Raw genomic sequence first — 21,971 nt, forward strand, 5'->3', positions numbered from 1 at the left:
GTTCTAGGGTACATGTGCATAACGTGCAGGTTTGTTACATATGTATATATGTGCCATGTTGGTGTGCTGCACCCATCAACTCGTCAGCACCCATCAATTCATCATTTATATCAGGTATAACTCCCCAATGCAATCCCTCCCCCCTCCCCCCTCCCCATGATAGGCCCCAGTGTGTGATGTTCCCCTTCCCGAGTCCAAGTGAGCTCATTGTTCAGTTCCCACCTATGAGTGAGAACATGCGGTGTTTGGTTTTCTCTTCTTGTGATAGTTTGCTGGTGACAGAGGGAGACTCTGTCTCAAAAAAAAAAAAAAAAAAAAAACCATCATTTTTTTTTTTTTTTGAGACAGAGTCTCCCTCTGTCACCCAGACTGGAGTGCAGTGATGCAATCTTATCTCACTGCAATCTCCGCCTCCTGGGTTCAAGCAATTTTCGTGCCTCAGCCTCCTGAGTAGCTGGATGATACAGGCGCGTGCCATCATGCCCAGCTAATTTATGTATTTTTAGTAGAGACGGTTTCCCCATGTTGGCCTGGCTCGTCTCAAACTCTTGATCTCAAATAATTTTCCCACCTTGGCCTCCCAAAATCCTGGGATTGCAAACGTGGGCCACTGTGCCCCGCCTCTAATCTCATTTTTATCAAAACACACCTTCTGTTATCTTTGCAGCAGAAATCAGAAGTTAGCATCCTGAAGTTGGATCCTTGACATTTTAATTCATTGTGCATGTTTTCTGAACTGAAAAGTAAAAAGAAGTAGTGACAATTTCCATTAAGGGTTTTAGAGTAAACTAGTGAGTATAGTCATGTACCATTTCTGTCCACATATACCATGGTGGGCCCATAGGATTATAATACCATATTGTTACTGTATGTTTTCTATGTTTAGATACTCAAATATTTACCATTGTATTATAATTGCCTCCAATATTTCAGCTCAGTAACATACTGTACAGGTTGGTAGCCTACGAACAATAGGCCATACCATACAGCCTAACTGTGTAGTAGGCTCTACCATCTGGGTTTGTGTAAGTGCACTCCATGATGTGTGCACAAGGACAGAATCACCTACACAGTTCGCAGAATGTATCTTCATTGTTAAGCAATGTGTGACTATATATTACAAAGTCCCATGTTTAAGACATGGAATCAACCCAAATGCCCATCAGTGATAGACTGGATCAATTTAAAGAAAATGTGGTACATATGCACCATGGAATACTATGTAGCCATAAAAAGGAGTGAGATCATGTCCTTTGCAGGACATGTATGAAGCTGGAAGCCATTATCCTCAGCAAACTAATGCAGGAACCAAATACCAAACACCACTTGTTCTCACTTAGGAGCCGAACAATGAGAACACATGGACACAGGGAGGGGAACAACACTTACTGGGGCCTGTCAGGAGAGGGCTGGGGTGGGAGAGAGCATTGGGGAAAAGTGCTAATGCATGCTGGCCCTAATCTCTAGGTGATGGGTTGTTAGGTGCAGCAAATCACCATGGCACACATTTACCTATGTAACAAACCTCCACATGCTGCACAAGTACCCTGGAACCTAAAAAACAATTTAAAAAAAAACAAAGAAAAGTAGCCATGCTTAAATGCAGAGTCTTCTGATCATTATTGTGTGACCTCATCTAAGAGAAGGTTTCACTTGGTGGTTAAGGCTCTAGGATGTGGAGTCCGACCCATTTTGTTAGAATTCTGACTCTGCAGTTTAGTTGCTGCATGACCTTGACACATTTAACCTCTTATATTCATTTACATATAGGCCATTTACTTTTAAAAAATATGTCAAATTATTGATTACAGTTTCTGGAGAAATTGATCATCAAAATGTCATTAAAAATCTACTTGTGTTAAAACAGAGCCTCAGTTCCCTGAGGGCAGAGAGGAAGTGTTACACAATTTAGTCCACTCCAAAGGCTTAAAGGTGTACAGTAAACACTACTGAATTAAAAATAGCAAGTAGCGGCATCGTTGCTTTAATTTTTATTTTGGGGGGACTTTAAAAAATTTTTTTTTTGACAGATTCTTGCTCTGTCATCCAGGCTGGAGTGTAATGGTGCAATCTCGGCTCACTGCAACCTCCACCTCCCTAATTCAAGCAATTCTTCTGCCTCAGCCTCCCAAGTAGCTGGGATTACAGGTGCCTGCCACAACACCCAGCTAATTTTTGTATTTTTAGTAGAGACGGGGTTTCACCATGTTGGCCAGGCTGGTCTTGAACTCCTGACCTCGGGTGATCCACTCGCCTCTGCCTCCCAAACTGCTGGGATTACAGGTGTGAGCCACTGCGCTCGGCCTGGAGGGGGGACATATTTTTTAAGTCAGGTTTACATAATTCATAGTTTTAAAGTATATATGTCTAGGAGTTTTGACAGATGTTTCTAGTTATGTAACCTCTACCACAAGCAATATATGGAATAGCTTTATTGTTTAACTTATGAGTATGACCCAAAAGTTGGTGCTCATTGCTTGCATCATTAGGGGCTTACTTTAAAAACACGTGCAAGTGGAGTTTATAATACAGTACATTCCTAATCCATAAACATTTGAATGTGTGGAAAGTAACATTTTCTGTAATTTTGAAATTGAGGTTCTATTAGCATTTTCCTAACATTTGGATAAGCTAAAGTATGTTACTCCCCAAAATAGTTTATTCTGTTTCTATTTGAGTGAAACATTAATTATTCTGATAATGAGGAAAGTAGAAACATGGTGTTTCTTTAAATCACTTTTCCCAAATGAGAAAATAACTATTTTAATAAGATTGTGATACATGTTTATTTTCTATAGGTATATGAAAATAGTAGAAGCTCTACCAACTTATGGTGTCCATTATTATGCAGTAAAGGTAAATCGTTGTACATAACAAAGCTTTCATGATTATTGAGAGTTATTGCACAATACCAACTTTTCTCGTAATATATAAAAGGCTGATTATATCTTGCCATTTGTAGCAAATTATAAAGCACATTATTTTTGCAAAATACTTGCTACGGTAAAATGTTTTTCCAAGACCTCTCTTCATCCTAAGATGTTCAGATCATTCTCTTTTGAAACACCTTTGCTTGCTGATCGGTCCTTTTTCCAGTTGGTCACCTTTCTAGCACTCCCAGATCTTCATTTGAGAGTGCTTTTGTTAGAAAATTATGCAGTCTTCAGAGTTATTTCAACAGCTTCATGAAATGCTGAAATTTTAACAGGATTTGCAATACCATGTTTCAATCAGTGTATTACATACACTGTATTTTCAGGTGTTTTATAAGTGGGGAGAGATTGACAAATATTTTGAGATGATGAAAAGTATTTTCAGATGTTTATAAGCAGAGAGAGATTGACAGATATTTTGAGATGATGAGATGAAAGTGTTAAGGATGTCTTGTTTCGAAGAGAAATAATTTTATAATTGATCAGTTCTTGATTGACTTTTCATGTTATGATAATGTTCATATCTCTATACAATTCAAAATGATGGGATGAAAAATATTTACATAATGAGAATACCTATGCTAAAAATCAGTACCAATTTAACTTTCTTTTTTTTTTTTTTTGAGATGGAGTCTAGCTCTACTGCCCAGGCTGGAGTACAATGGCGTGATCTCAGCTCACTGCAACCTCTGCCAGATTTGAGCAATTCTCCTGCCTCAGCCCCTGGAGTAGCTGGGATTATAGGCACACACCACCACACCTGGCTCATTTTTTGTGTATTTGGTAGAGATGGGGTTTCACCATGTTGACCAGGCTGGTCTCGACCTCCTGACCTCAAGTGATCCACCCGCCTTGGGCTCCCAAAGTGCTGGGATTACAGGCATGAACCACCATGCCCAGCCTCCAATTTAACTTTAATTTCTACTGACTCCAGTTTGCATATAGGAATCTGTCTAAGCCTAAATTTTCCTTTCCTGTGTCAGTATATTCTATGCTTTGGCAAAACATAAAAGATAAATTTATGAAAAAAATATTACTCACCTCCCCATGTGTACCTCAAACCAATTATTCAAACATCCTGTCATTGAATTGTACAGTTCTCCAAAAGGGTTTTCAATATCCCCATGTTCATTGTTAATTGTTTTATAAACGTCAGGAATTGGCACCACTTTTCTCATCTTTGTAATTCTTTGGAAACGTCCCCAACCTTTTATAGCTGGTTACTAATTAAGAGAGAAAGAGCTTTTTTTTTTTTTTTTTTTTTAATGGATAACTGGCTTTTTACTGGATTAATTCTTAGTCGAATTACTTACATTTTATTTATTTTCTCCAACTGTTTAATCAAAACAGTAATGCTTTACTCTTTTTGATGGTATTAACAGTATTGGACTATTTCAACTTAAAGATTCTATTTGAAGAAACTCCAAGATGTTTTAGTAACAAGTTAGGTTTTTAAATAATGTTTTGTTTATCAAGACAGCTTTATTTTGACTTGCTGATACTTGTTAAGAGGTGAAATTGCCGGGTGTGATGGCTCACGCCTGTAATCCCAGCACTTTGGGAGGCTGAGGTGGGCAGATCATGAGGTCAAGAGATCAAGACCATCCTAGCCAACATAGTGAAACCCCATCTCTACTAAAATACAAAAAATTAGCCAGGCATGGTGGTGCACACCTGTAATCCCAGCTACTCGGGAGGCTGAGGCAGGGGAATTGCTCAAACCCAGAGGCAGAGGTTGCAGTGAGTCGAGATCATGCCACTGCACTCCAGCCTGGCGACAGAACGAGACTCTGTCTCAAGGAAAAAAAAAAAAAAGGTGAAATTGGTAAATTTTATTCATTTCTAGAAGAGTTAACAACTAGGTCTTGGTTCTCATGCTTTTTCAACTTCTAGGACAAGCAAGGACTTCCTTGGTGGCTTGGAATCAGCTATAAGGGAATTGGCCAGTATGATATACAGGACAAGGTGAAGCCTCGGAAGGTAAGTTCAAATCACTTTAGGAAAACTTTGAACTGTTCAAAAGATGTTAATCACAACATAGTTGACAAGCACACACCATTAGGCTGTTGGGGGTTTTTGGGTTTTTTTGAGATGGAGTTTTGCTTTGTCGCCCAAGCTGGAGTGCAGTGGGGTGATAGTGGCTCACTGCAACCTCCGCCTCCTGGGTTCAAGCGATTCTCCTGCCTCAGCTTCCCAAGTAGCTGGAATTACAGACATGCGTCACCACACCTGGCTAATTTTTGTACTTTTAGTAGAGACGGGGTTTTGTCATGTTGGCCAGGCTGGTCTCAAACTTCTGACCTCAAATGATCCGCCAACCTTGGCCTCCCAAAATGCTGGGATTATAGGCGTGAGCCACCATGCCCAGCCACAAGCTCACACCATTAGGTTTCTATTTCATGTTAGTATGAACAGGATGATACCATTTATTTTGTAAATTTTGTGTGTACATTTATACATATACATATTTGAATTGGATGGTAGACATATAAATGAATAATAAAGACATCAGCCAAATTTTTTGGTGCTAGTGACCTCTCAATGATGCAGGTATAAGTCATCTTTCTTCTGATGCTATTATCTCTGTTTCACAATTTTCTGCAGTGAACATGTCCGCTTTTTGTAGAGAAAAATCAGTTGTGTGCTATTTATTAAAGGGTCAGAGGCCGGATATGGTGACTCCTGTCTGTAATCCCAGCACTTTGGGAGGCCAAAGCAGGCAGATCAGGAGGTCAGGAATTCGAGACCAGCCTGATCAACATGGTGTAACCCCGTCTCTACTAAAAATAGAAAAATTAGCCACGTGTGGTAGCAGGCACCTGTAATCCCAGCTACATGGGAGGCTGAGGCATGAGCATTGCTTGAACCTGGGAGGCGGAGGTTGCAGTGAGACAAGATCGTGCCACTGCACTCCAGCCTGGGCAACAGAGAGAAACTCCATCTCAAAAAAAAAAAAAAAAAAAAAAAAAGGAGGGTCACAATCTATCAGTTTTGGATTTCCAGGGCTAAATAACTAACATTAATGTCAATATAAAATTTTATTATGAAGCTGTTTTTTAAAAATTCATTATTAGCTGAGCACGGTAGCTCACGCCTGTAATCCCGGTACTTTGGGACGCCTAGTCTGGTGGATTGCCTGAGCTCAGGAGTTTGCGATCAGCCAGGGCAACATGGTGAAACCCCGTCTCTACTAAACTACAAAAAATGAGTTGGGCATAACGGCATGCGCCTATAGTCCCAGCTACTCAGGAGGCTGAGGCAGGAAAATTGCTTGAACCTGGGAGGCAGAGGTTGCAGTGAGCCAAGATCACGCCGCTGCACTCCAGCCTGGGCGACGGGGTGAGATTCCGTCTCAAAAAAAAAAAAAAAAAAAAAAAAAAATTCATTGTTATTATTATTATTTTAGATGAGTCTCGCTGTGTTCCATTGGCTGGAGTGCAGTGGCCTGATCACAGGTCACTGCAGCCTCGACTTCCCTGGCTCAAGCAATCCTTCCACCTCAGCCTCCCAAGTAGCTGGGACTACAGGCACATGCCACCATGCCCAGATAATTTTTAGAAAGTGTTTTGCAGAGACAAAGTCTGGCTGCTTTTCCCAGACTGGTCTTGAACTCCTGGACTCAAGCAGTCTTCCCACCTTAGCCTCCCAAAGCACTGGGATTACAGGCATGAGCCACTGTGCCCAGCTGAATCTGCTTCTCTTGATCCGAGCTCAAGTGTACAACACGTTTTTGCACATATAAGAGTTGAAGAATCCATATAGATCACCATGCAGCTGCTCTTGGCCTCCTTCGGTATTACAGCGACATCAAGACTGACTCATGCTGCCCTGGTTGGTTTTGCCACTCCACTCTCCGTGTGCCATCCTGCCATCACTGAAAGCACAGGAGTAAAACAATGACCTCTAATAACAGACCTTGGTCAGCTACCTGCATTATCACAACCCGACATCACAGCCTTAAATAACTCCTATCATTTCCATCTGTCTCTTGCTTTAATGTATGTGAGAAAAACAGCCATTCTCTTTATAGCAGCCCTATAATCATACGTACTCTTCATCTTCTAAGTGTCCGTGCAGCTTCAGTCGGTGCACACAGTCTTCCATGAGTTATGAAAATAAATAAAACACCCCTCTTTTCCCCATTTTATGGTTGTGAAACTGACACAGATAACACAAAAGGGTAGATTAGGGAAAGCCATATCCCCACCACCCCCAACCTCCAATACTGATCCAGCTTTCCTGGATCAGGCTAGTAGGGCATTGAGGCTTCTTACTAGAAATTATTGATAAGGCCGTGTGGTGGCTCATGCCTGTAATCCCAGTGCTTTTGGAGGTCAAGATGGGAGGACTGTTTAAGGCCAGGAGTTCAAGGCCAGCCTGAGCAATGTGACAAGACCCCATCTCTACAAAAACAAGAGAATAAAAAAGAAAACTTTAAAAAAATTAGCCAGGCCTGGTGGCAAATGCCTGTAGTCCCAGTTATACAGGAGGCTGAGGTAGGAGGATCACTTGAGCCTGGGAGGTTGAGGCTGTAATGAACTATGATCATGCCACTACACACCAGCCTGGGTGACAGAGCAAAACCTTGTGTCAGGAAAAAAAAAAAAAAAAGTCAATGAAAACAACCGTGCATCATTCAACAAGCAGTAGAGGACAGTGAGAGAGCATGTTTGTAATCGTATGTTAACATTTTTATTCTATAAGCTCTGTGACCAAGATCAATTTAAGGAATACCTAATTAATTTCCAGAAGGAATATAAGTACTATTGTTCCTGCTTGTATTTCAAAAATTGACTTATAAAGCCTAATTTCTAATCAATAATATTAGAAATGAAGGATACCCAATTTTTTCAAATATTTTTTAAAAAAAATGGCAGCAAACACTACAAAACAATGCATTAGGGGAGGAAGTCTTCTGCAATCCCCATTTTTTCCCCCATGACAACCAGCGACTGTTAAAAAAAATGGTACCAGTTCATTTGGATTTTGTCAGTGTATATTCTAAGCATTTACAAAGACAGAGAAATCTAATATATAGAGTTGTTTCATACCTGCCGTTTTTCTCTAGCTTACTTATAAACCGATTTCTTTTCACTTTTTTTAAAGCTGCCTAGTGTTTCATGATGTGGAAATACATAATTTCTTTAACCAATTCACTTTTGATGGACATCATACTTGTTTCCATTTGTAGGAGTGGAGAGAGTTTGCAGAGCATAATAAAAAATCACAGTCAAAGCAAATACTTTACCCTAGTTTATCTGTTTTGCAAGACCAAAATACTGCCTATCATGTTTTCTTAAGGTAGACCTCACTTGTATTGAGATTTTTTTGCTAACTTATTTCTCTTCTGAATTTTACTTCAGAAATAACACTCAGGAGTTATTTCAGAAAATAATTGCTTATTCAGAAAAAGTTACTGGTTTTTCTGAATCTTCCAAGTAAAATATTACTTAAAGCAACTCATAAGTAATTTATTAGCTAAAGTGGCTTGATAAGATTGAGCTTCCAGCAGAATGTAAATGCATTTGCTAACAGCAACCAGGCTTTCTCCCAAAATAGTGGTGAATCAGAATCTGCACAGTCAATATTGCAGTTAATTTCCTCTCCTGTACTCATGACTCACAGGCCTTTCTTTACGTTCACAGTTTCATAGAAATTGGCAAATATTGCTTGACACTGATCATAATCAGGTTTGCTTGTTCATTCCAGAGTCTAGAAAAGGATCAGAAGCTACTTCCTTTTTTGAATTTGCAGAGTTTTTCTATTTCATTTCCAAAACATGCCACTCAACTTTTAAAAAGACCCCACGCAGTCCTTCTTGTGTTATCGCTTTTTCTTTTCTTTTCTTTTCTTTCTTTTTTTTTTTTTTTTGTTTTTTTTTGTTTTTGAGACAGGGTTTCACTCTGTTGCCCAGGCTGGAGTGCAATGGTACGATCTCGGCTCACTGCAACCTCCGCCTCCCGGGTTCAAGTGATTCTCCTATCTCAGCCTCCCGAGGAGCTGGGATTACAGGCTCCTGCCACCACGCTTGGCTAATTTTTGTATTTTTAGTACAGAGGGGTTTTCACCATGCTGGCCAAGCTGGTCTCGAACTCCTGACCTCAGGCAATCCTCCCGCCTCGGCCTCCCAAAGTGCTGGAATTACAGGCGTGAGCCACCATGCCTGGCCCATGTTATCACTTTCTTGCCTTCTCTTTCTCCATTTTTTTAAGGGGATGTCTACTCTGTTCCATTGCTTGTTTCTTCTTTTCTTCTTTTGTTAAAATCTGACAATGGATTTTGCTTCCATATATTTATTTTTATGTCCAGACAATGTAAGGATTGAGGCTGTTCTACAAGTCCCTCTCCTGGCCTAGTTTGCACAAATGAAAGAATGCATAATTTAAAGGACCATGAGCACAGCCTTCTATTAAAGGAGGATCATGCTTCAGCTGTTTGTGTGGACCTGTGCAGGCTGCAAGTTTACCAATGGACCAGCAGGAATGAAGGTCAAATTGGCAAACTCTAATGAAACAAAGGCTATAATGAGAGGCCTTAAGGTGCTCAGCCTCTTGAACCACATCCTGTCTTGTTGCAATTATGTGGCTTAAAAGCAGGCCAGAAGGAGGGAAATGTACTGAGAATAAGTATTAAGAGTAAGTAAACTGATGCCAAAAAGCTGTTTTGAAAAGGAGTTGTTCCAAGATCTCCCAGCAGTGACCTTCAGACCTTTCTGTATCAGTTATCACCTGTGAATGTTGAGGGTGGGAGATCTTGGAACAAGATCTTTGTTCCAAGGTATTTGTTCTACCTCCCAGGGCATCCAGCAGATGCTCTTCAAGTCTTTTATTTATATGGCGTTTTTGCCAGTCCAGGGTGCCAACAAGTTATTTTCAATCAGTGTGTAGTACAGTGATGCAGGGCAAGAGTTGGGGAGGCATCCCAACCTCTGCCCCTGGTGTCTATTTACTATGCCACCTTGAGCATGTTGTTTAATATCTCTTTAAAAGTGGTTTTCTCATCTGCACAAGGGTATTGCCACCAACTGTGTAGGGTGGTTGTAAGACCTAGAGGACAAATTTAGCACCATGGCTGATACACCATCATCATTAGTAGTAGTGAGAGGACAGACAATAAAAGAGTATGGGAAATATTCTTGGATCACTGGTTAGAGAGGGACACAACATTGCTACAAAACCACAGCTAAGAATCCACTCTCAAATTTTCTTTCTTTCTTTCTTTCTTTTTTTTTGAGATGACATTTCACTCTTGTTGCCCAGGCTGGAGTGCAATGGCATGATCTCAGCTCAGCTCCCTGCAACCCCTGCTTCCTGGGTTCAAGCAATTCTCCTGCCTCAGCCTCCCAAGTAGCTGGAATTACAGGCATGGGCCACCATGCCTGGCTAATTTTGTATTTTTAGCAGAGATGGAGTTTCACCATGTTGGTCAAGCTGGTCTCGAACTCCTGACCTCAGGTGATCCACCCGCCTGAGCCTCCCAAAGTTCTGGGAATACAGATGTGTGCCACCACGCGTGGCCTCTACCCTCAAATTTCTGTTTTCAGAGATGTGTAAGCACTTGTTTCACCTCCTAATTCATTAACCATCATGCCTGAAGGTGTGATGCAAATTAAAGGAAAAATTTTTAATCCAAAATTACAAACCACAAACATTCAGGGTATTAAAAATTAAGACAATAAGCAGTTTTACTTTATAGTCGTCCCTTTGTGTATGAATATGACATTGCAAACTCTTAGAGAACGTGAAAACATACCAGAACTGAACTTAATTCCAAATGGCAAGACATCTGGACTTAGAGACTGATGAACTTTCACTTCAGGAAAAAAAAAAGCAGCCTTGTGTTCCAAGTATTTATTGTTCAGTACTTCAAGGAAAAATGTCTGTTCTTCATAAAGAAGCAGACAGTGGGTCAGGGACTGAGCCAAGTATTAGTCTATGTCGTGACAGATTTGTATCCCTTCAGCAAATGCTTCCCGTGGGAAAGCCAGAGCCTGTCAGATGGCAGAGATAAAATGACATACTGTCGAGGTGTCCATAGTGGCACAAAATGCTTTTCAAGATAAGTATCTTTTTGCATTATATCATGCCAAGAAAGACTTGAGGTGAACTTCATCACTGCAGGGCATGTGAAGGTGGGAAAAGGTTCTAAGCTTTCAGTTTCTGTCTCTCTATATATTGGAATTCCCAAATACCGAAAGCCAAATGAATTAAGTAACAAGCTCAAAAGTCTTCCTGTTTTCTTCTCATACAACTACAAGGTTATTTTATTTAAAGACAGTGACTTGGATATTTTTTTAAGCACAGCTATCTTGAGCATTTCTAAGCTCTTCTTTCCACCATGACCGTAACACCTTGGGCCTAGATTAGAAGCTACTTCTGATACTGCTGAAATTCCAGATGAGATTAACTGTAGAAGAAGAGAACATGGGTTGTTCTCTTTCTACATTAATGCCAAATAAAGCATGGTATCGAATAAAATAATTGGATTTAGAATATCAACCAGATACTGGTCCATCCTGTTTATAAAGTGTGTATCTAAGCTTCAACCACACCAGTAATCAATCTGATTGTTAAAATCTTCTGCAGAGTCAGTGGGAGGAGAACTCCCATCCTACAGCATGGATTTGAAATAAGAACCAGTTCTGCATTTCCACTTACCAACTGGCTGACTCAGAGCTGTCATTCAACCTTTCTGGGCCTTCATTTTTTTCAGCTATCAAATTGAGATAATTCTTGTCTGCTGTCCACCTCACAGATCATTATGAGGACCCAACGAGTTAGTGAGTTATTTCACCGAGTGGGTTATTTTCCCCTCTACACCATACTTTAATTTATAGAAAGTGTATTGTACAGCATGGTCTTTCTCTTCCCCTCCCATAGTTGATCACAATTAGAATTTTAAGCAGTTCTCATAAAACATGGAACTTTTAGAAAATTGGTTGGGTATTGGTGAAGAACATGGAAAGAGGGAGGCCTAGGCAGGCTCCTCTGTCATTTGGAAAGTACCACCTCTGAGTGCAAGGGCAGCTTGCACAATACAATAGGTATTGTCTCTAGGTCGGTGGCCCTGGGCAAAGCTTTAACTCAAGATGTCCTTTTTTTTTTTTTTTTTTTTTTTGAGATGGAGTCTCGCTCTGTCACCCAGGCTGGAGTGCAGTGGTGTGATCTTGGTTCACTGCAACCTCCACCTGTCGGGGTTCAAGTCATTCTTCTGCCTCAGCCTCCTGAGTAGCTGGGACTACAGGCGCCTGCCACCACACCCGATTAATTTTTGTATTTTTAGTAGAGATGAGGTTTTACCATGTTGGCCAGGCTGGTCTCGAACTCCTGACCTCGTGATCCGCCCGCCTCAGCCTCCCAAAGTGCTGGGATTACAGGCGTGAGCCACCGCGCCTGGCATAACTCAAGATGTTCTATTCCTAAAAATAAGGAAAAATAGATCCTGGGGGAGATCAGTAGTTTCTGTCATACTGTATTTGTTTCCTTTGAAGTCTTTGGAGGGATGGTTGGTGAGAAGTAAGCAAAGAAATAAAGACATAATTATAAATTTTTAATTATCTTTGATGGAAACAAATGAGATGGAGAGACAGTAATGGGATGCAGGGAGGGGACATTTGGTGTGTTCAGGGAAAGCCTCTCTAGGGAAGGTGATGTTTAACCTGAGACCTGAAGGGCAGAAAGCTCATAAAGAACAGTATGGCTTGTTCTCATCAAAGAACAGAGTATGCCGATGGGAAGGAGATAGATGTGTTATAAAATCCGGGAGGAGGCCGGTTGCGGTGGTTCAGTCTGTAATCCCAGCACTTTGGGAAGCCGAGGAGGGCGGATTGCCTGAGGTCAGGAGTTCGAGACCAGCCTGGCCAACATGGTGAAACCCCGTCTCTACTAAAAATACAAAAAATTAGCCGGGTGTGGTGGTGGGTGCCTGTAATCTCAGCTACTCAGGAGGCTGAGGCACGAGAATTGCTTGAACCTAGGAGGTGGAGGTTGCAGTGAGCGAGGATCATACCATTGTACTCTAGCCTGGGTGACAGAGCCAGAACCTGTCTAAAAAAATAAATAAAAATAAAAATACAAAAATTAGCCAGATGTGATGGCGGGTGCCCATAATCCCAGCTACTTGGGAGACTGAGGCAGGAGAATTGCTTGAACCCAGGAGGTGGAAGTTGCAGTGAGCCAAGATGGCACCACCGCACACCACTGTAGCTAAAGCTGATGGAGTTCCGTGTAGAAATGGAAGATGCTACTAGAAGAAGGGGAAGTGGCTGCCAGGCAGGCAAAGCCATCATATGTCTTTTTTTTTTTTTTTTTTTTTTTTTTTTTGAGATGGAGTCTCGCTCTGTTGCCAAGCTGGAGTGCATTGGCCCCATCTTGGCTCACCATAACCTCTGCTTCCCAAGTTCAAGCGATTCTCCTGCCTCAGCCTCCCGGGTAGCTGGGAGGATAGGCACGTCCCACCACGCCCAGCTAATTTTTGTATTTTTAGTAGAGACGGGGTTTCACCATGTTGGCCAAGATGGTTTTGATCTCTTGACCTCGTGAGCCACCCGCCTCAGCCTCCCAAAGTGCTGGGATTACAGGTGTGAGTCACCGTGCCTGGACATCCGTTGTTTTTTTTCTATTCTTTTACAAGTCTAAGCATTTACCACATGGTTGAACCACTGGCACATGAAGAAAAATGAAAGCTCGTAAATAGAATTGACTAGTCTGAATGCAGAGAAAAGCAATTAGTACATAAAGCACTGTAAAAAATAGTTCTATGAAGAGGCGTAAGCGGTAAAGATTTCCTTTTTTTCTTTTTTTTTTTTTAAGACATAGGTTCTCACTCTGTTGCCCAGAGTCATGATGCTAGTTCACTGCAGCCTCAAACTCCTGTGTTCAAGCAATCCTCCCACCTCAGCCTTTCAAGTAGCTAGGACTATAGGCACGAGCCATCGTGTCCCACTAATTATTTGAATTCTGTTATGGAGACAGGGTCTCATTATGTTGCCCAAAGTGATCTTGAACTCATGGCCTCAAGTGATCCTCCCACCTTAGCCTCCCAAAGTGCTGGTATTATAAGCGTGAGCCATCGTGCTTGTCCAAAGTTTCTTTATTATATGCTTGTGACCAATGATTGGCTGGTTTGGGACTTTTTTTTTTTTTTTTTTTTTTTGATAGCAAGGCTTCAGTGATAAGCTAAAGTTGTCAAATTCATCTATCCCTACATTTCTAACTATAGAGTGCAGTGTACCTGATTTTATGCTCCCCTCCACCAAAAAAACAAACAAACAACAACAACAAAAAAAACGTATTAAGCCCATTGCATTTACAGGGGCCCTGAATGAGTACTGTATATTCTTTGTCTCATTTAAGGAAAAAGCCATAATCTCTGTCATCAAGTACCTGCCAATCTATCTGGAAAGAAAGAATGTATTCAAAATTAGGTATTTTATTGAAAATACTTAATAACCAGACTAGGTACAAAACTGCAAGAAGGGATACCAGTTGTAAATATCCATAACAGTTAACACCGGTGCCCAGAGCAGTAGCTCAGCCCTGGTGGCATCAAATACATCAGTGAGCACGCTGATGAGAGTCTGAACAGGAAGTCATTACATCAGCCCTGGAAGGTTAGAGATTTGGCCACAGAGGAAACTTGGGTGAGGTGACATCCTTTTAGGTGGTCTGGTTTTTACATTATATATTTCCTAATACCCGGAACTTCTTCATCTAAACTTTGCTGAAAATATTCAAGAGTTTTAGTCCTTGCATTTAAGATATAGGTTTTTGTTTTGTTTGTTTTTTTTGAGATGGAGTGTCACTGTCGCCCAGGCTGGAGTGCAGTGGCGTGATCTCAACTCACTGCAAACTCCGCCTCCTGTGTTCAAGCAATTTTCCTGCCTCAGCCTCCCCAGTAGCTGGGACTACAGGCACACGCCACCACGCCTGGCTAATTTTTGTATTTTTAGCAGAGATAGGGTTTCACCATTGGTCAGGCTGGTCTCGAATTCCTGACTTCAGGCAATCTCCCCACCCCGGCCTCCCGAAGTGCTGGAATTACAGGTGTGAGCCCCCATGCCTGGCCAAGATATGGTGTTTTATTTGTAAGTTTATGAGCTCACATCTGAAAAAAACATTCACTACCAGAGCATATTACCATTTGGGTACTTTTATGAGATTTTAGTTCAGCACAGCTGACTCTTCTAGTTTGGTCAATTGTTGTAAGCCCCTCTAGTGGGTAGCATTTGCATATGTAAAGCAATGTGAACAGCCATAGCTGAAAGAAATAGGACTCCAGAATTCATTGTTTCAGAGTAAAAATTGTTATATCCTTCATCAGCACATTTCACCTACCAAAGCCTAGTTGTATCATCAAATATCCTCTGAGTCAAGGTTTCCCAACCTCAGCACCATAGACATTTGGGGCCAAATAGTTCTCTGTTGTGGGGGGCATCATATTCTGTGCACTGTAAGATGTTGGCAGCATCCCTGGTCTCTACTCTCTAGATGCTATTAGCACCCTCCCCTCCAGTGTGTTAACCAAAAATGTCCCTAAGCATCACCACATGTCCTGAGGTTGATCGTTGGGAGGAGTGGGAGGGGTGCAAAAATCACCACAGGTTGAGAACACTAAGAAAAATTAAAGGGACTCAGGTTGGGTGTGATGGCTCGTGCCTGTAATCCCAGCACTTTAGGAGGCCAAGGCGGGAGGATTCCTTGAGCCCAGGAGTTCAAGACCAGCCTGGACAATATAGGGAGACCCCATCTCTACAAGAAATTAAAAAATTAGCCACATGTGGTAGCATGTACCTGTTGTCCCAGCTACTCAGAATGTCGAGATTTACAGGATCACTTGAGCCCGAGAGGTCGAGGCTGCTGTAGTAAGCTGTGATCCAGCTTAGGTGTGCTCCAGCCTAGGTGACAGACCAATACCCTATCTAAAAAAAAAAAAAAATTAAAGGGACTCAAGACTCAGTCCTATCCCAAAAATGGCTGCCATAATTGCTTTCTTTTTTATTTGAGTAAGAAATAAGAACTACTCTTTTTCTTTGGGCCGGGCGCCATGGCTCATGCTTGTAATGCTAGCACTTTGGGAGGCCGAGGTGGGTGGATCACAAGGTCAGGAGATCAAGACCTGGCTAACACGGTGAAACTCCGTCTCTACTAAAAATACAAAAAATTAGCCTGGCATGGTGGCGGGAGCCTGTAGCCCCAGCTACTTGGGAGGCTGAGGCAGGAGAATGGCGTGAACCTGGGAGGCGGAGCTTGCAGTGAGCCGAGATGGCACCACTGCACTCCAGCTGGGTGACAGAGTGAGACTCCATCTCAAAAAAAAAAAGAAAAAAATTATTTTTTTTCTCTTTTTCTTTTTTTTTTTTTTGTTAAAAACATAACAGATGCCCGTATAGCACTCTTCCCAGGTGAAAAAGGCGAAATGGCATGCTGTGGTTACACACTGGGGATCTTGGAGCCTGGCTGTATTTATGTGTCATTATCTGCCCCTATTTAGCTGTGTGACCTTGGCCAATATACTTAAACCTCTCTGAGCTTCAGTTTTTCTCCTCTGCACAGTGAGGCTAAAATAGCACTGCCCCATGTGGTTGTTGGGAAGACTCAGTAAGATAATAGATGCAACATCTTAGTGCTACAGCTGAGCACTTAGTTTATGCCAGCTGACACTGTTGGTGTTAACTGTGTGTATTTGTTGTATGACTGTCACTTCGATAACCTGTACCCTCCTTGAGGGCAGAGACTTTGTCACATAAACATTTGATGGAAAGAAGGTAGATCAATTGGGCTTTATAGAAACCTATAATTCTGTGAAATTCTGGAAGGTACTAACAGTATATGCATCACATGTACTCTTTCAAAATGAAAAAAGAATAAATCAATAATATAGTGATTTTGTTTGGCTTCAAGTAATAATAGCAGGGGGATCCCCCACCATGTGAGTCACTAATGTACCGTCATATACTGCAGCTGTGACTGTCTCAAATTTAGTCATTTCCAGGTGAATTTGCAGTTAAATGATTAACCTATAGGTACTGTGAGTTGCCATTAAAAAGCCAAGCCTCTCCTGATGTCTTTCCTATCCTGGCCTAGTGTGAAACCTTTAGGTGGCATCTACTTTCATTTCATCAAGATTTAAAAAGACAGTTTGATCCTTTTTGTCCAAGGCTTTCCCTGGGTCTTTCATGCCCCCGGGGAGGTCCTCCTAGCATGTGGCAGGCACACACTCCTCAGCATTTTTGTACATGCTGGGGCACATTCCTCCTTTCCTGGGTACTCAGGGCAGGAGGGAATTTGCTTTGTCTGCCTGTGGGGTGTGCCGTGACCAGCCCCTCCCTCCTCGTTTATGTCCTCCATGATACAGAAACAGTGAGCAAATTTCCTACCTAGAGGGTGTATCAGGAAACCCCCAATGAAATAAACAGAAATAGAGCAGTCAGCTTTTATAAAGCCCGAAAGTCACAGAATTGGAAGTCTGAGTGACACAGATATGTTAACCGAATAACCCAACTGTTTCCCAACAATGGAAAGATGTGGGATCCAGACAGCAGTTTTTGCTTTTGTTTCTGCTATTAAGTGACTGCCCTCCATGTGATAAAATTGGAGAGGTGAACTGAGAGTTCTTCATTACAAATACAGCTGACTTTATCGCTTACTGAATTTTGATTCTGAGCCAGGCACTGGGCTAAGTGCTTCGCAAACATAGTTTCCCTGACCCCTTCTGGCAACTCTCTGAGGTGGGTGTTAGTGGTCCCATTTTACAGATGCATACACTGAGATTCAGGAAAATTAAGCAGCTTGCCAAATACCACACAGCGATAAGTGGCAGTACCAGAATGCTAACCAAGGCAATCTGACTTGGTTCATTTGGTTCTTGTGAGCCCCACAATGGAGGGGCTCTGTCCATTACTTGCTGACAAGAACAAGACCTCGAACATACATGGCGCTCAAGAAATAGCTGTTGATTAAAAGGAAGGAATGACTCCCAAAGCTACTGAAATACATATCTGAAATACAAGTACCGTGTCTCCGGAAGGTTCTTCTGCTTTTCCTTATAGCGTGTGTGTGTATATATATATATATATATATTTTTTTTACCATTTTTTTTTTTTTTGCTGAAGTTTGACAGTAGCCTCAGATATTTAGGAACCATTGTAATAGCAGGGTGGAATAGGGCAGAGGTGATTTCTTGTAGTTCTTTGAGTGGAATCTAACTATTAATTATAGATTTCAACAAAGTGGCTTAAATATTCCACACATTCATTTCATTAAATAAAGTGTAATCATCTGCAGCAAATTATTCTGAAACCATCCATACTTTTTTCACTTTATCTTAGGATTAAGGGAATTTCTTGTGATTACAATATTTTATATAGCTTAGTTTCAAAATACGGCTTGATTCCAGCACTATCTTGTGTGTCAGTTTTAAATTTTTGACACTTTGTTTTTTTAAGATAAGATTTGTAACCTTAAGATAAGTTCTCCTCCTGTTGTAATTTCTTGATTATCTCTTTGTTAATGTTATTTATGTTGCTCCTCTTTTAATATTTTATCTATCTGTCTATTTACTTTTGCAATTGCAAAGTAATCCCAGATATTATTCTTCGGTCACTCTTTACTTCCTTCTTTTGATACCAGAGGGCACAACTGATCATTCAAGATGAGCGTAGAGCAGAAAGAAATCTAGAAGACCTAATTTATAGTTTTATTTTCATCTTGCAACTACTTCCCTTTCATCACTAGCAGCATAAATTTTATCTAAAAACAACATAGTGTTCAAACTCTTAGCTACTAGCAGGTGCCACATAGACAATAACAAATACTCATTAATGATTATTATGCTTATATAATGATCACTGTAGAAAACATTCTATTTCCATACTCTTAATTGTATTGCAGGACAAATAAAGCTCCTCTTTCTTTTTTTTAATTTCCAAGAGTGAAAATTTTGGTTTGGGCAAAATACATCTTTCTGTTTTAATATGAAAATTGCAAGTGTATTTGTACATACACATGCATATATTTTATATATATACACACATACATATATGTAATAGTCCTACCCTATATGGACACCAATATTGTCCAAATAATAGAAAATGGGAAGCATACTTAGCTTCCTTGTATCTTCCTTTAAACTTTGATCTCTTTCTTCAAATACAGATCGTTAGTCTGAAATCCCCTCGTGCCTTTTCTTGTTTTTGAGATGGGTTTTCACTCTCGTTGCCCGGGTTGAAGTGCAATGGTGCGATCTCAGCTCACTGCAACCTCCACCTACCTGTTTCAAGTGATTCTCCTGCCTCAGCCTCTCAAATAGCTGGGATTATAGGCTCTCGCACCATACCTGGCTAGTTTTTGTATTTTTGGTAGACATGGGGTTTCACCATGTTGGTCAGGCTGGTCCCGAACTCCTGACCTCAAGTGATCCAGCCACCTCGGCTTCCCAAAGTGCTGGGATTGTAGGCATGAGCTACTGCGCCTGACCAAACCACCGCGCCCGGCCCCATCATGATTTTGACCAGAGGGTGCCTTTTATTTATCTTCTAAGATAAACACTGGAGAAAGGGAGGAGAATGAACACCGTTCAACTGCCTGCCCTGTGCCAGGTGCTGTCTGAGGCAAGGTGCATGAGCAATCTTTCAGCAAATGAATTCACCTCAGCTCCATTGCCGTTTTTAGAGCTGCATCCTGGCCCTTGGATATGAAGAGTCCAGAAATAAAAAACACAATAGGAGAATGATTTCAGCAATTTCAAAAGAAAAGCCAGCTTATATCCAGCTGCCAGCTAGATCAAGTACCACTACAATGAGAAATATTTTCCTAGCAACTTCAAACATTGAAAAGAATTAAAATGATAACAATATTTAATGTTTAAAACAGGGACCTTACAACTCATTAGATGGTGAAAATCTCACTCTTGTATAAAATAGACCAACCTATATTCATTTTATATATATAAACTTTTATTATTTTAATTTTGAGAAATTCCAAGAGTCCTAAAAATATGACAATACCTGTACAACCACTTAAATAGATGTTACTAATATTTTGTCATATTTACTTCATCCTATTTTATTAATAAAAGAAAACATTACTAGTGATATTGAAGTTTCTATACAACATACCCTTCATACCATCTGCCCACAGAAGCAATCACTGAATTTTGTATCATTCCAATCCACATTTATACTATTATATGCACATATATGAAATCATACTTTGCACAAACTTTTAAGATTTCAGGCAGGGAAATGAACTGCTCTCTGCCTTCCATACTTAAAACCCAGTCTTGTTCCCATAACCTTGTGCGAATCCAGTTACAATTATTTCAAATTCTCTAAGCCGAAGTCCTTCACCTTTTAAGTAGAGTTTTTCCTTGCAGGGAGCATATTTGCTTTCAATGCAGGGACAGGCTGAATGGAGTCCAAAGCACTAGGGTTTCACATTTGTAAGTGATAAGAGGGGGAGGTGGTGACTTTCAGAGATCATGTTTCAAGTCCAGCCCTGGTTTTTATGTGTGTGGGAATGGACACAAAGGAAAACACAGCTGAGCTGCATTGTAACTCTTCCTGTAGAACCTGTTCATGTCCAGGGTGAGTAAACTAGGGTAGAAATGTCTTCCTAAAACAGCCTCTGGTGAAATTTGTCCTTGGATTCAAAGCAACTTACTTCCCAGGAAGTATCGGGCAAATCCCAACTGCCCCCCATTTTAGAAAGATCTCTTTTCTGGGAAAATCTGCCACTGAGAACTTTGCCCTCCTCTCCCTAATGGGAGGAAAGAGTAGAATTAGGGAGGTGTCACTCGGTAGAGTTGCTGATGTCAGTAGTGTGTCAGCCGTGGGAGGCTCAGTTTGTGAAATTGAGTTACACCTAAGTGTCTTATGAAACTCAGTTCAGAACTCACCGGAGCTGCCGTCTGGGAGGGGGAGGTTGGAAGAACCCTGAGGTTTTCCCTCACATTTCTGTCCCATTTTTGGAACCTCTGGATTTAAAGAAATGAAAACCTCAAGTTTGTGGAGATTTTAAGAAATGGGTATGTAGCTTTATACTTCTATTAATTCCTCTTTGAACCTGAGTGAGTGTTGTGGTTATAGACAGCCATGTGTGCAGACCACGGAGGGCTGTGTTTTTAGGGTGTACTGGTTTATTACACTGAAATTGGGGGGTCCAGTCTGAACACTTTTTTTCCCATGCCAGTATATGTATAGAAACCTTCAGCTCATTTTGTTCCTTTACATGATGAGGTTTACATGTCTGTGAAAAGCCTGGGTTCCTGTATGTCAGGAAATGGTTTTGCTGATAGTGCATTGCAGAGAAGTGCTTATTATTTAGACTATTAAAAATAATCTTTTAAGATTCTTTGAACGTAATTTTAAAATCCAGCCAAAGTCTAATAATATAATGAAACCTCTGTGCTGTTATTTTCCTAATCAAGTCTGGGGGCAGAGAAGAGGAATTTGACCATGAAGTCTAAGTTGACAGGACAAACCAAGGCTCAGGATAGTACAATGTCTTATAAAGAGCTTAGGAAGCAGCCCAGAAAACACAGCAAGGCATCCTCAATTCTGTGAATGAGCCTCTTTCTATCAAATTATTTGGTTTTCAAATGCACATTTCTAGTACAGTTTGTTTCTCCCAATCAAACTGACAACAGCAATAGACTATCAGTAGTGTCTATATCTGAGTGTGCAGACATTGCGAGCTATGTTCAAAAACTGGAGGTTCTAGCTCAGAAACCAAGAAGAGGCTCTGGTGTTCCCTCCTACCCCTTCTCTGCCCCCAGTTACTGGTGCTGGGTTTCCGTGGCATTTAGGGTAACTCTTTTCATAGGTAGGAAACTGGTATCTCAGAGAATCACCCCTGCATGGGGGTTCCGTTTTAGTTTCACTTTGCATTCTTTTGAAATTCAGTCTCTGATGTTATTGAAATATCCCTTTGAATATCTTTCCATTTAACTATGAAATCAACATCTTTGAGAAGGCTGGTGCTTACTGGAATCTGTGCAGATTTCCTTATTATATAGTTGAGTCAGAGGAAAAATAGTGTA

The 21,971-nt window shown here is 41.0% G+C and overlaps 1 protein-coding gene across 1 annotated transcript in view; it reads left to right on the forward strand.

Annotated features, from left to right (window-relative positions):
- FRMD4B (FERM domain containing 4B) overlaps window positions 1-21,971 on the forward strand; it is a 208,699-nt gene that overhangs the window by 158,277 nt on the left and 28,451 nt on the right. The window contains exons 10-11 of the mRNA XM_023200208.2: window positions 2,799-2,856; window positions 4,827-4,913. Of these exons, the coding sequence (XP_023055976.1) occupies window positions 2,799-2,856; window positions 4,827-4,913 (145 nt within the window). The remainder of the gene's footprint in view (window positions 1-2,798; window positions 2,857-4,826; window positions 4,914-21,971) is intronic.

Source organism: Piliocolobus tephrosceles, chromosome 2, assembly GCF_002776525.5.
Source record: "Piliocolobus tephrosceles isolate RC106 chromosome 2, ASM277652v3, whole genome shotgun sequence".
In the NCBI taxonomy this organism is placed as follows: domain Eukaryota; kingdom Metazoa; phylum Chordata; class Mammalia; order Primates; family Cercopithecidae; genus Piliocolobus; species Piliocolobus tephrosceles.